Source organism: Ceratotherium simum, chromosome 19 (genome assembly GCF_057802395.1).
Source record: "Ceratotherium simum simum isolate JZ-2026a chromosome 19, ASM5780239v1, whole genome shotgun sequence".
NCBI lineage: Eukaryota > Metazoa > Chordata > Mammalia > Perissodactyla > Rhinocerotidae > Ceratotherium > Ceratotherium simum.
In genome coordinates, this window is record NC_141918.1 from 33285572 (window position 1) to 33299833 (window position 14262).

Here is a 14262-nt window from a genome sequence, read left to right on the forward strand (position 1 = left end):
CACTGAATTATGATAAATTGTCCTCAGTATTTGTTTATCTTTTTTGAGGTTGTGATTTTTACAGCATCAGAGCAGGAAATTATGACTTCTGATTCTTCTTATTTTTTTATTGTGGAAGATAACATACTTTCAGAAAAGAAGATAAAATGTATTTATGGTTTTATAAATAAAGTGAATACCCAATAACTATTGTCTAGGTCAACAACTAGTCTACTAAAAGTATGACTTGATTCCCTTAGCAAAAGAACTAAAAAAGCCCAGACTTTACACAGATGATCAATTCTTAACTACTGGGTCCAAATGATTATAATTCTCTTTCCTCCCCACAAGAGTTAACCACCATCCTGACTTCAGTGGTCATCATTCCTTTGCAGTTTGACCACTTAGGCATGATTCCTAAACATATCTCATTCTTCTTCTTCTTCTTCTTCTTCTTTTTTTTTTTTTTTTTTGGTGAGGAAGATTGGCCCTGAGCTAACATCTGTTGCCAATCTTCCTCTTTTTTTGCTTGAGGAAGATTGTCCTTGAGCTAACATCTGTGCCAGTCTTCCTCTATTTTATATGTAGGACACTGCTACAGTGTGGCTTGATGAGCGGTATGTGTGTCCAGGCCCAGAATCCGAACCTGCGACTCACAGGTTGCTGAAGCAGAGCGCACGAACTTAACCACTATGCCACTGGGCCGGCACCTCATTATTCTTTTTTAAGCGAATTTCTTTCCATAGATTAGAAGTTGCTTAAAACCACAGGTAACAGGATAGAGGTTAATAGTGTTTGGGTCATAGGAGAATGTTTGATTTATTTAAGACTACAGACTTTTCAAGAATTTATTAAATACAAATAATTGCTGTTTACATTTAGTATTGGCCAATCCTTTGAACTATGATTCAGATTTGTTACTAATTTATTCCATCCTTTTCCCATTTATCAGTCTGAGTAATACCTTTTCTGCATTAATATTTTTCTAAATATGTGTTATATCCTATGGGATAAGTACAAATGCAATTTACCATGTCATAGTGCCCCCTTTTTATTCTCTTTTACAGCATGGGTAAGTTCTCTCTCCATGGGGATGATTTTCTTTTGCTGCCCAATAGCCAGCGTCTTCACGGACATATTTGGTTGTCGGAAAACAGCTGTCCTGGGTGCTGCTGTTGCATTCATTGGACTCTTGTCCAGTTCTTTTGTAAGGTAAGGACTCAGTTTCTTCATGTTGCTTTTCAAGAACTCTTAGATACTTCAAAGTTTTCCTTTCAGAAACTTTGCTGTTTACAAGGAAAAATCCTCCTTTTCATTGCTTAAAACTTTAAGCAATATGACTCACATATTGTAAGTCATGGCAGCACAGAGAGCTTGAGAATTTGAATGCTGTTGCTTGCAGCACCTGAGTTAGAGGTTCGGATATATACATTCCCTGGAGCCAAGAAAAATGGTTCTCCTTTGGTTTGTTTCTATTCACATAAAAATCCTAAAAGAACTCAAGTTATAACAGTGAGTTGTCTAAAGTAATGGCCTTAATTTAAGGTCAGCTTAGTCTGAGGCCCAAAGGGTACAATAAGTGGTATTTTGAAGGAGTTGTTCATAGGCTCAATAGGAAATATTTTTATTAATGAGATCAAAACTTTGCTATTTATTTCAACGTAGGTAGAGAATTCCTGTCTACTTTTTTTTATTTTTATTTATTTATTTAATTTTTTGTGAGGAAGATCAGCCCTGAGCTAACATCCATGCCAATCCTCCTCTTTTTGCTGAGGAAGACTGGCCCTGGGCTAACATCCGTGCCCATCTTCCTCCACTTTATGTGGGACGCTGCCACAGCATGGCCTGACAAGCAGTGCGTGGGTGTGTGCCCAGGATCCGAACCCGGGCCGCCAGCAGTGGCGCATGCTCACTTAACCACTACGCCACGGGGCCGCCTCCTACGTTTTTTTAAAAAGAACATGCTAAAATTTAAAAAGATCATGGCAAAGTGAAGTAGTCAAATGCAGCTTAAAATAAAACTTAATATCAGTACACTTTCTCTGTGCCTATTAAAAGTCGTCGTGCACTGAAGAGGACTAACTGCAAAGAGCTGATGGGCACATTACTGTATGAAGCACCTCTCCCTCCAGCTGCAATTCTACTGGTAAATCCCTTTCATTGTCAGAATAATCCCCAGGTAGAGAAACACTGGTTTTAATATGTAGCTCTGGGCAACAAGAGGTGATTAACAAGAAAACCTCTGAAGATGACTTCCATCCTCTGTCTCATTAGTTAGAGTGATTAATCTTCATTTTCTGCCTCTTCCCTTCCCTAGCTATCTTCATGCTTTAGTTGAAAAGCATTATTGTGGTGATGAGAAAAAAAAATCAAACTTAATTTCTTGCCCTGTTTATTTTTAAATTTGGGGTATTTAATCAACAGAATCCTTGGTTTTACTATTTCTACCTCTCTCCCAACATACACCCCTTCCTCAACTCTAAAGCAAGCGTCTTTCTTTCACTTACCTTAGAAATTTTATTTGGATTCAAACAATTATTTTTATTTCTTGGTAGAAAATAGATAATCCATCTTTAATGTGCCTTTATGATCTTTTTCCTTGCAAAAGTTTTTTTTAAGGAAAAAAACCAGTTTTGTTTGGAATAAGATTCTGCTTAGGTAATTCTGTGAGGTCATTTACTTTTAGTTCTTTTTTATCGGTAATACAACATTGTTTTGTCATCGCGTCAGGAGATACCTGCTTTGTGCTGGGCGCCTCCAGGTGTCCGCTGTTCCTGCAGCCATACCTCTTACTGAATGTGTTAGCACTCAGGCCTTGATGGAGAGAGGACTAAGAGGCCGAAAGCCTGTGTAACTGATGGCCGAGTTTGGTAGACAAAACACATATATACAAACCTACTTCTAGCAAGCAGTGTTTTTCAAGCTTTTTTGACCATTGAGAAATAAATATTATGAAATATATTTTACACTGCGACCCAGTTCTCTCCCCCCTAACTGAAACAAAATTTCTTGAAACCATGTTTACCTTACTACATGTTCTCATATTTTCTATTCAACTTCATTATTTAATGCACTGATCAAAGCCATCAAAATTTCAGAGCAATGTTTCAGACCAAGGGGAAATGTGGTATAAATTCCAGGTGTCAAACAGTGGACCCACTTTTCCTCTAGTTCGAGTTCTGCCTTCTTAGGAAACCTTCTCTGCCAACCCCAGGTCACCTCAGTGTCCCTTCCCGGAATCCTTTTTGCACACATGGTTGGTATCTCACTGATTTACTCTGCTCTTATTCAGTCGTCGAACCTCAGTAGTTTGAACCGTCTGTTACCAAGGTGAACATTTAGAAGTAAGTGGAAAAGGCTCAGCAGCAGTGAGCATCCCAAAGCTCGTGTCCTTTACTTGGTGGGAGAGATACCAAGCGAAGCTCACCCAGCACTTAGTATTTAAAATCGTGCGTGAGGGCCGGCCCCGTGGCTTAGCGGTTAAGTGCGCGCGCTCCGCTACCGGTGGCCCGGGTTCAGATCCCGGGCGCGCACCGACGTACCGCTTCTCCGGCCATGCTGAGGCCACGTCCCACATACAGCAACTAGAAGGATGTGCAACTATGACATACAACTATCTACTGGGGCTTTGGGGGGGAAAAAAAAAGGAGGAGGATTGGCAATAGATGTTAGCTCAGAGCCAGTCTTCCTCAGCAAAAAGAGGAGGATTAGCATGGATGTTAGCTCAGGGCTGATCTTCCTCACAAAAAAAATAAATAAATAAATAAAATCTTGCGTGAGAGGGTGTTTCCATTTATATACAGGGCTCTCCAGTTTTCCAGCTGACAGCTGTACAATACTGTGGTATAATCGTATAGAAATTAATGTTCATGGTGATACTGTGTTGTCAATACTATTTTTAATATATGCTTTGAAGAAGGCAGAGAAATAGATAACAGATTTAGATTTTTCCTTTAAAATTATTAAGTAAGTTGCAATTATCTGGAAAACTACTTATGTGGAAAAACTGGTGCAGACTGAATGGAGTATTATTTATATCTTGTTCTGTATTATGTTCTTATTATTTGGGGTAGATGTCTTGTTTCACTAAGCAGACTATGAGTAGGGCATAACCACATTTAAAAAATTTTTTTCCACCAAGTACCTGGAACATAGTAGCTGCTCTCAATATATGTTTATTGAATAAAGACTTAGGATTCAGTCAAGGGTGATCAGAGTGAGGTGAGGTTAATCTGGGAATGCCTAGGAGCAACTCTTGAGCCTGCATTTTTTGTGTGTGTGTGTGTGTGAGGAAGATCAGCTCTGAGCTAACATCTGATGCCAATCCTCCTCTTTTTGCTGAGAAAGACTGGCCCTGGGCTAACATCCGCGCCCATCTTCCTCCACTTTATATGGGACGCCGCCACAGCATGACCTGACAAGCAGTGCATCGCTGCGTGCCCGGGATCCGAACCTGGGCCGCCAGCAGCGGGGAGCGCGCACTCAACCACTGTGCCACAGGGCCGGCCCTGAGCCTGCTTTGAAGATGGTGTGAGCTGTGGATTAATAGAGGGGGAAGAGCAGCTCAGAGGGAGGATTTCCAACATGCCTTAATTTTATCAGATTCTAGAGTTCTTGTGATGACCTCAGCATATTGCTAGACCAGTATTGTCCAAAATGTAGTTATTAATCGACTATATCTATCTTAGTTTCTAATAAATAGTTTGCCTATCTTAGTTTCTAATAAATGGTTTGCCTTTACTACTGATAAATAGTCTTTTGAATTGGACTTTTCAAAAGAAAAAACTTTAACCAGTTTTCTTTTACTCCTTACCTTGTTTCAACGAATGTAATGATATGATCCTTTACATTCATAAGAGATATGTGATTAAGTTATTTGGTTAAACTGTAAAATTCTTAATCCTTTATTATTCTTTTGAGACATACATGGCCTTAAAGCTTGCAAACTGGGATCACTAATGAACACACTTCATTTAGTCTTTCTGCAATCAGAATATGATTTTTTGTTATCTTGCACAACACTGAGAACAGCGCAACACAGGGCGAAGGTTGGTCTGCAGCCCTTAGGCCAGCAAAAATGAGACGCCACTGCTCCTCTGTGCAAATGTTCCTGACATAACCTTGAGGGGAAAATATCAAATGCAGCTTTTTCTTTGAATAGATTGCTTAGTAAGTACCTGGGAAAACTCCATAAAATAATGAGTTTTCATAGTTAAATTATAATTTTTTTTTAACTTTTATTGAGACTAGGTTTTTTGTTTGTTAGTTTAATCACTGTCAGTTTTACTGAGGCCCTTCCTGGCACCATCCTTTATTTCTGAGTTGTGGAGAGCCAACAGTTCTTACCCAGTGCTGCGTGGTTCACCTGAAATCCATGGACAGAGGAGGAGGAACAAAATCACTGATGACCTTAATGGTCATTTTTCACATAGTCAAGGCATTTTTATTATCCGTTTGAATTAAATTAAGATTTTTTTAGTGCTACATTCTTGACTAAGTTTTTTGCCTCTCTTTTTGGTTAATTTTTATTTGTAGAAAATATGTTGATTAACTAAAAGCAAATTTCACTATATAAGGTTTTATTCTGCCAAGAACATGATAAAAATAATGAAAGCTGCTTTGCATCTTTTTACAGGTCCATCGAGCCTCTGTACCTTACCTATGGAATCATATTTGCCTGTGGCTGCTCCTTTGCGTACCAGCCTTCATTGGTCATTTTGGGACACTATTTCAAGAAGCGCCTTGGACTGGTGAATGGCATTGTCACCGCTGGCAGCAGTATCTTCACAATTTTGCTGCCTTTCCTTTTAAGGGTTCTAACTGACAGTGTGGGCCTCTTTTCCACACTGAGGATCCTCTCCATCTTCATGTTTGTTCTCTTTCTGGCTAGCTTCACCTACCGACCTCTTGCTTCCAGTGCCAAAGATAAAGAGAGTAGAACCGAAGGAGGCAACAGATTCTCCCTCTTTTCCAGGAGAAGGTTCAGTCCTCCAAAAAAATTTTTCAATTTTGCCATCTTCAAGGTGACAGCTTATGCAGTGTGGGCAGTTGGAATACCACTTGCACTTTTTGGATACTTTGTGCCTTATGTACACTTGGTGAGTATGCTTCTTTGGCTTTGCTGGTAATGGATATTATTATTTCATACAGAAAACTTCTTAGAAGAATAAGATAGATCAGTTTGAAGTTGGCCTTAAACATTATTCTGGTTGTAATTCAGGGACTCATGAAATTCAAGATCTCTTAAGACAAGGTCAACATATCCATCAGATCATTAAACAGAGGATATGTTTCATGATGTGCTTTGGTATTTAAAAAATCACCAAACTTAAAAAAAAAAACTTAAAAAAAATAAAAGGCTAAAATTAAAATGTTGGAACAAATGTCATCAATACAAAAAACTTGATAGGTCACTTTTTCTTTAAGTGGCTTACAAATCATAATCAGAGACAGAGATGGTACAATGATTTTGCCAACATCAGTAAATTATTTTTCAACAAAAAGATGCAGAAATTAGGTGCATTGTAAAAGCCAATGGCCTTGACACAGGGAGTCATTACATCCACTTGTGGGATACTTCTAGGAAAATGGGAATTCTATTCAGAAGATTATTGGAGAAATGTTAGCAAGTTCCAAATGAAGGGAGAGAGAAAGAGTTTCACAGGAAATTAGGATTTCAAGTGCTCAAGCAATTTATATATTGTTTATTTCTATTTCAAAGGCAGCCTTTTTATACTGAAACAAGAATTTGCCTCTAGCAAAATTTGCTCAAAGGGCTTATTATGTTTCTTCCTGTTTTCTTACTGTTGTAGCTGAAAATGTATTCCAGTTCAACATAGTTGATAAATGATAATTAAAAATGATACTAGGACAAATTTTTCTTTTGTGTGTGTACTATGTGTGTGAACTTGGATCTTTTCTAGCTTGCAGTCTACTTTTGGACGTTTGTGCAATTTTTCTTTAGTTACAAGTTTTGGTGAAAGTTGGTAACACAATTCAAAGAATTACTGGGTTCAAGGGGTCAGCTAGTAAACTATGTCATCAACCCCTTGTGGGTTCCCATGCATAGTTCAGAAAGGAATTAGGTCACGGAACCACAAAGAGAGATGGGAGGCATGTCCTGGATCAAAGAATAATTTTGATTTCTCAATTTTCCTTTTTCTTTTTTTGCCAGAGGTGTTGAGGAAGCAACTGGGATGACCACTGGGGAGACAAGGAGAAGGACTAGTTTTTCATACTCTGAGCCGCTTGGCATTTTGCAGAGACTGAGGTCCTAGGTAAAATGACCTAGTATGTGACCCCTGCTGTATGTGCAGTATGTGGCTACATTGATCTGATAGTCCATTTTCACACTTTTAGCAAGGCATATCTGAACCATCTGAAGCTATTTTTTGTTAGAATATAGATCCATTGTGGAAGGATCAACTTTACCCTAACTTCTGTAGTTAAGAAAACATTTATGTTCTTCTAAAAGATAGATAGATTTTTTTTTTTTTGAGGAAGATTGGCCCTGTGCTAACATCTGTTGCCAATCTTCCTCTTTTTCTTTTTTCTCCCAAAGCTCCAGTACATAGTTGTATATCCTAGTTGTAGGTCCTTCTAGTTCTTCTATGTGGGATGCTGCCTCAGCATGGCTTGATGAGCAGTGAGTGAACTGGCAAACCCTGGGCCACCGAAGCGGATCGCATGAACTTAACTGCTATGCCATCGGGCTGGCCCCAGATTTTTAAAAATTTTCTTTGGCACTACGAGGTGAACACACCCAGAGAAATCAATATCTCAGCTTTGCTAATACCAGACATTTACCAAAGGACAAGTGGTAGGTGATGGTCCAATTATTTCTGGTAATATATTTGTAATTTGTAAATTAATTTCACATATATTATTTCATTTATCCTTCACAATAAACCTGTGACATAGGCAAAATAAATAATGTTAGCCCATGTTTACAAACTGGAAAACAGATCCATCATTAACAGAGATGTTAAGTGAATCACATAATAGCAGAGCAGGGGTTGGCTCCCGTCCTCTGTGCTTACCTGGTAGCAAATCTAGTACAGTCTCCCTTTGGAGCATATTGGGCCACTTCCCTGGATATACCACCAGATATGTGCATCTTACTGGGGGTAAAATAAGTATGCCTAAAGTTATTGGTCTTTTTCCTAAAGTAGATCAAATTTCATAGTGAGTGATGAGTTAGTGTTATAAATAGTATTGTCATCAGGAGGCTGTAAATCAGACAATACACAGAACAATAAGGTCTGTGTTAACTCTGATAACAAACCGGGCCTTTTTTCTGTTCTCCTTCCTTCCAGGTATGTTTTCTTACAAAACGTGTTGATATTTTTCATTTGGGATTTCCTCTTTGTTAAACTGCTGTGGCGCTGAAAGCCACGTTAGAGAGGAAACACCAGACAGTTAAATGCCGTGCAGGCTGATGGGTGTGCTGGCTTTGTCACTGTGTTGTCATTTAAGGTTTGGATTATGGATACGTAATCCAGGCGTCATGGACAGGGACACCACTTTCCTCCTTAGAGGGGGAAAAGGTGTCTCAAATCTTTCCAAAGACTGGTAGGTAATGTTCAACTCATATTAAACCCTTTATTGGGTGTTGAAGGGGATACACATGTGAGGCATAAGAACCTGTCCTGAAGGAGCATTAAGTGTAATCATAAAGACTGTTATAGTTTATAAAGGACTTTTACATGCATCGTCTTATTTAATCTTCACAACAATGCAGTACCTGTGGTGTAGCCTCCTCACTTCGTAGATGAGAAGACTGAGGCTCTTGAGAGGTTTAAAAACTTGCCCAGGGTCACAGAAGGAGTGACTGATGATTATTAGGATAGTACTTGCATGTAAGAGGCAGTATGTATAGTGGGTAAACGTAAAGCTCTGAAGTAAGGCAGATCTGGGTTTAAATCCTGGTTTTGTCCCTTACTAGTTGCATAACCTTGCATGACCTCTCTAAGCGTCAGTTTCTTCATCTATAAAATAGAGATAAACCCAATTTTGTAGAGTTGTTGTAAGGATTAGAGAAAATGTATGTCAAGTGTCTATCCAATTCTGGTATAAAAGGAGAGTTATTTTGATTAAGACAATGCGATTGCCAATTGAGTGGTTTTAGTGGGGGCTATAGAAGAGTCAAAGGAGAAAGATGATATCCGCTGGGAAGAGTGGTTAGTAAAAGCTTCGTAGGATTGGAGTTGGGCCTTGAGCATGAGATTTGGTGTTAAAACCAGACCCTTAATCAACTGGGGAACTAATTTATCTATCTAGGTCTTCTTTGAAGATTCAGAAGTACAATGAAGTGCTCTCATGGTTATGCTAAAAATTCTAAGATCTTATTTATTTAGCTATATACGTGATGATTTGAGAGAGAGTGTGTATGCTTTGTGGCAATCTTGCACTCAAAGCAAGGTTGGAGGTTTTATCTTTTAGTAGTTGACTTTTAAAAATGAAGCATTATATTGCTTCCTGGAAGCTGTCAAGTGATCTCCGTTTTAGGCCTACCCACTTATAATCTCCATTGTAAGGGTACAAATCTTATAGATCAATTTAGGTGAAACCTAACTTTCTAATAACCATTCCTAGTAGCAGCTACTTCAGTTTTTATGAATTGCCCCTTTTGCCTGAGAGTTGTTTTTTGGGTTATGTTTTTATGGCTCCTCCTTATTCAATTTTTCTTCAGAAGCATCACTCTCTTAGTTTTCCTCTTACCTCTCCATCACTCCTTCTTAGTTTCTTTGCTGGTTCCTTCTTTTTCACCCTGACCCTGAATATCAGTAGTCCTAGGGCTTGCCCCTTGATCTTTTTATCTACTCATTCCACTGGTGGTTTCATCCAGTCTCCTGAGTTCAAACATCATATATATGCCAATGACTCTAAATTTATATTTGTAGCCCAGACCTCTTTCCTGAATTCTCCAACAGACTTTTAAAGCCAACTGCTTACTTAATATCTCCACTTGGATGACTGCTAAATGTTTCAGATTTAACATGTCCAACCCTGAAGTCCTGATCTTACCCCCCTCAAAACCTGCTCTGCCCCAAGCCATCCTCATCTCCGGAGATGGCAATTCCATCCTTTTAGTTGATCAGGCCCAAAGCCTCGGAGTCATCCTTGGTTCTTCTTTCTGTCACACCACATTCCTGATCCAGACTGGAAATCCTGGTGGTTCTCTTTTCAAAGTATATCCAGGATCTGACCACCTCTCATCCCCCTCACTACTGCATCTTAGACCAGGCCACCATCATCCCTGGCCTGGATCACTGCGATAGCCTCCTAACCTGTCTCCCTGCTTCTTTCCCTGCCCCTTGCAGTCTGTTCTCTACACAGAAGCCACAGGTATTCTTTCAACACTTAAGTCACTCTGCTCAGAATCCTTCAAAGGCTCCTCCTTTCTCTGAGAGTAAAAACTAATGTCCTTATAGTGGCCTTAAGGTCCTCCATGATCTGGTCCCTCCTACCTCTCTGATCTCATCTTCTGTCCCTGTCCCCCTTACTTACTTTGCTCCTGCAACACTGGCCTCTTTGCTAATCACCTTTTAATAAGCCTTACCCTGACCACCTGGTTAAAACTGCCTTCTTCCTGTCCCCTTCACAGCATTCCCAAACCCCCTCACACTGCTTTTTTTTCTTTTTCCATAGCACTTACTACCTTCTAATATATTACATAATTTACTCATCATGATTATTGTTTGCCGCCTGTATGTGTATCTCTGCTAGAATGTAAACCCCATGGTTTCTCTGTTTTGTTCAGTTTCTCTGTAGACCCCATGGATCTTTCTCTGTTTTGTTCAGTGATAGAGCCCCAGCACCTGGCATAGTGCCTAATGCACAGCGGGTGCTCAAATATCTGTTGAATGACTAAATATATTATAAGTAAGTCTAAAGTGACATTCCATAAGAAATATACATTTTCTCATCATTTTAATCTTTAAAATTCTCTGCTTTGATGCCATAATGATTTTTTACATTTTGTACTTATGGGACATGATGGTATTCATTTTCATGAAACACTTAACAAATAAGCTTAAACTCAGCAAACCTGAGAATAATTGAGTAACACTAATTCCATCTGTTGATGGAGCAGAGTTGATGTGTTTTGCTTTGAACCACAGCTTTATATGCGTATGTTGAAATGATAACTTGATAAATAGAAGAAATTTCTCTGTCTCTGTGACAATTCTAAGTATATGGAAGGAGTGAGTAGCAACTCTTGGTGGCCATCCTCATTAACAAGGAAAGCTAGACAATTGGTGTCTGCCCTACTGTGTAGCAACTGAAAATCTCAGAGAGCCTTGGGTGGTATGTGTAAGAGCAGGATGAGGATGCAGGAGCCATAGGCCAACCACAAGTCTACATAACTTTGGTAGAGCAGTGACTGTAGGGTCACATCAGTCAGATGACTGATAAATGCCTACAGATGACAATGATGATGTAACTTTTCTCAGTGGCATGAAATGCTCCATCCTGAATACGAGGAGGATGATTTAGTTTTAATTGCTTCACATCTCTCCACCACTACTCACTTTTGAAAAGCAGTTATTTAGTACACGTGTTCTTCGACTTTAGAACACATGATAGTTGGGTCGAGTTTCAGTTTTAAGCTTTAGACCTACATAGTTCTCTATCAAGGAGAAGATGACTGAAATCTGCAATATATGTGTTTATTAGCCTGTTTTCAGAAAACTCCATGATATAAGTGTGTCGGTTTTGTGGTGGATAGCAATTGACTGTTCTCAAAAGAAACTTGATTTGGTAGAAAGATTTCATTTACCTAATGCTGTGAAGAAAGACACAATCATTTGCCTGCTGACAGGGCAATTAATTGGACAGCAAGATAAGCTGTAACTGGGAACAAACAAGTTGTATTTTTAAACTAGAAATGAAATTTTGGGGCACACAAGCCAGTAAATGGGGCCTGTAGTACCTCCAGAGAAATTTTATAGCTTTGACTAATGCCAGATGCTCTCATGGGTCAATACTGGGATGTGGCTGTTAGACCTCACTAGCCAAGGCACCTCCATTCGTGTTGTGGTCAGAGCAGGAACACTGCTCCAAGCCAGAGCTCAGGGCTCTGAGCCATGCAAATAGGAACAGCATCCATGCTTTCATCTGCTTGTGGCTTCCTCAGAGGGAGAGTCAGGTAACATTTGTCAAGAATCTATCATTTGTCAAGCGTTTTCATGAAATCTCACATAACCATCACAAAGATGAGTGTAATAACTAACTATATACTTAGAGCTAAGGAAACGACTCTGCTAAGCTATGCTTGTTCAGAGTCAATCACTGAGTTATGCTCAGAGTGGGATTTGAACACAGGTTCAAATTAGACCCTAAGTCTCATGTTCTTTTTATGAAAGAGTCTGCTGCTGTTCCTCATCTGGCCACCTCAGAGATGGAGTGCTGCCTAATACCAGCCACACTGGCCTAGACCAAAGTTTTCTTTGCCTTGCAAGTCTCCCTTCTCTTCTCTCAGAACTAAGAATAGAGGCAGTGTTGGACCATCTCAGCACTCAGAGTATGCAGTGTAGCCATGGAGAGGACTCTGGAGGAAACGGGCTTTTGTTCTGATGTAACGTGAATGAGAGGCTATCATGTAACCTTATTTCCAGCCCCGACTTCTCCTCTTTTGATCTCTAGTACATTGTGAGTATGAGAAAAGTAAATTGCTTTGCACAACCTATGACAAGCAGCCGGATGGAATATACAGTTTCATGTTCAATTTTGTTTTCTACAGCAAACATTAAGCATAGCAGAAGAAAAAAATGGACAAATGTACAAGTTTATAATAAGATCTATCGTATATTTGGTTAACATAACTACTATTATAGGAAAATGGAAAAAAGTAACTTGCTCGAATTTTAGAGTTACATATAAACTCTTTGAGGCCACCGATGGATCAATAATGTCCTGAGAAGGCCCGGAAGAGTTAGTGGGTTGGAAAGCTGTTTCTTCTCTCTGGTTAATGTGTAAGTTTCACCAGGTTTTTGTTGCTTTTGTTTTTAAGTATCTCAGGTTTTATTTGTTAAAATATAATATACTTTTGAATAATCTCAAAATTTAACTGTAATATGGATATTTACTTATCCCTCAAATCCTTGGATTAGTATCAAATTTAAGTTTGTTCAAGTTTAAGGAACCTAAATTACCTGATAAGTGTCCTATCATGATTTTTATAGCAACTAGAAAATAAATTGCTATGATAGTGGATGAATAGAAATAGAAATCTTGATTTGGAGAATCTTCCCTTGTGAGGCTGTTCTCATTGGCTTTTACCCCACGTTTACCAGGTGGCTCTGGCAGGTGGAGAGAGTTGTCTGATCCACTGGGAGTACATTTCTGCTGGTTGAACCTTTTCTCCGAGTTCTTGGGCATCTCTTTGGAGAAGCCCTTACAGGCAATAACTCCAAGGATTACAGAGCATAAGGGGAACAGGCCTTGGTTACGTATTCATGCTGTAGGGAACAGTCTTTAGCACCCAAAGAAGGTTTGAGGGCTGCACATCTTTTTGTGTATAAGCTCCATATGCCCACGCTGCTGTCCATTTTCCCCTCTGCTTTCCCCCCATCCTATCCCCATTATCTCTGTCTAGTTCCCCAGCATCTGTTCAGGAAGTTTATATTCCCTCGTAACAAATTGGAGAAAAGCTCATTTACTGGTAGGCAGTGCTTACCATTTGGAGGCAAAACTGCAAATGGACAACTGGTGTGCAGTTATGCAATCAGGCTGTATCTGCATCCATGTCAAATTGAACTGATTCGTTGCTGGGGTAACATGGCAAGAACGACCTCCGCATCCAAGCCCCAGGGCAAATGTAAGATGCTGCAGACCCAGACATCAGAGCCCTGCCAGGGTTTGTTTTAAACTGGAAGTTTCTTTTAAACAAATGTAACATTTATTGATTTCCCACGCTTTTATTAACATTTAGTTTACAAGAAGCTCCCATAAAGTTTCTCTCATTGGAGCCTCAGGGCCACCCTATGAGATGAGCATGATCAGTGTTTTCATTTAGCAGGAGAGGGAGTGGGTGGTGAGACAACTTGCTTAGGGTTGCAGGGCTGGTTCCTGGGTCGTCTTAAGAGTGTGGCTTTTAAATAGGATATTTAAATGCCTGCAAAAAAGTACAACAGTAATTTAGGAGTTGAAAGGGATTGCACAGGTCATTTTAATTACACTAGGTTTTTTGTTTTTAAGACTGGTGAAAGAACTGAGGCACAGAACGGTTACGTTGCTTGCCAAAAGTCACATAGTTATAAAAGTGGCAGAACTAGAGGT

The 14262-nt window shown here is 39.5% G+C and overlaps 1 protein-coding gene across 2 annotated transcripts in view; it reads left to right on the forward strand.

Moving 5' to 3' along the window:
• The window catches only part of SLC16A10 (solute carrier family 16 member 10), a 120704-nt gene that overhangs the window by 66487 nt on the left and 39955 nt on the right, over positions 1–14262 (forward strand). For both annotated transcript variants that reach the window (XM_087444007.1, XM_087444006.1), the window contains exons 2-3: positions 1047–1191; positions 5615–6077. In XM_087444007.1, coding sequence (XP_087300133.1) covers positions 1047–1191; positions 5615–6077 — 608 coding nt within the window. The remainder of the gene's footprint in view (positions 1–1046; positions 1192–5614; positions 6078–14262) is intronic.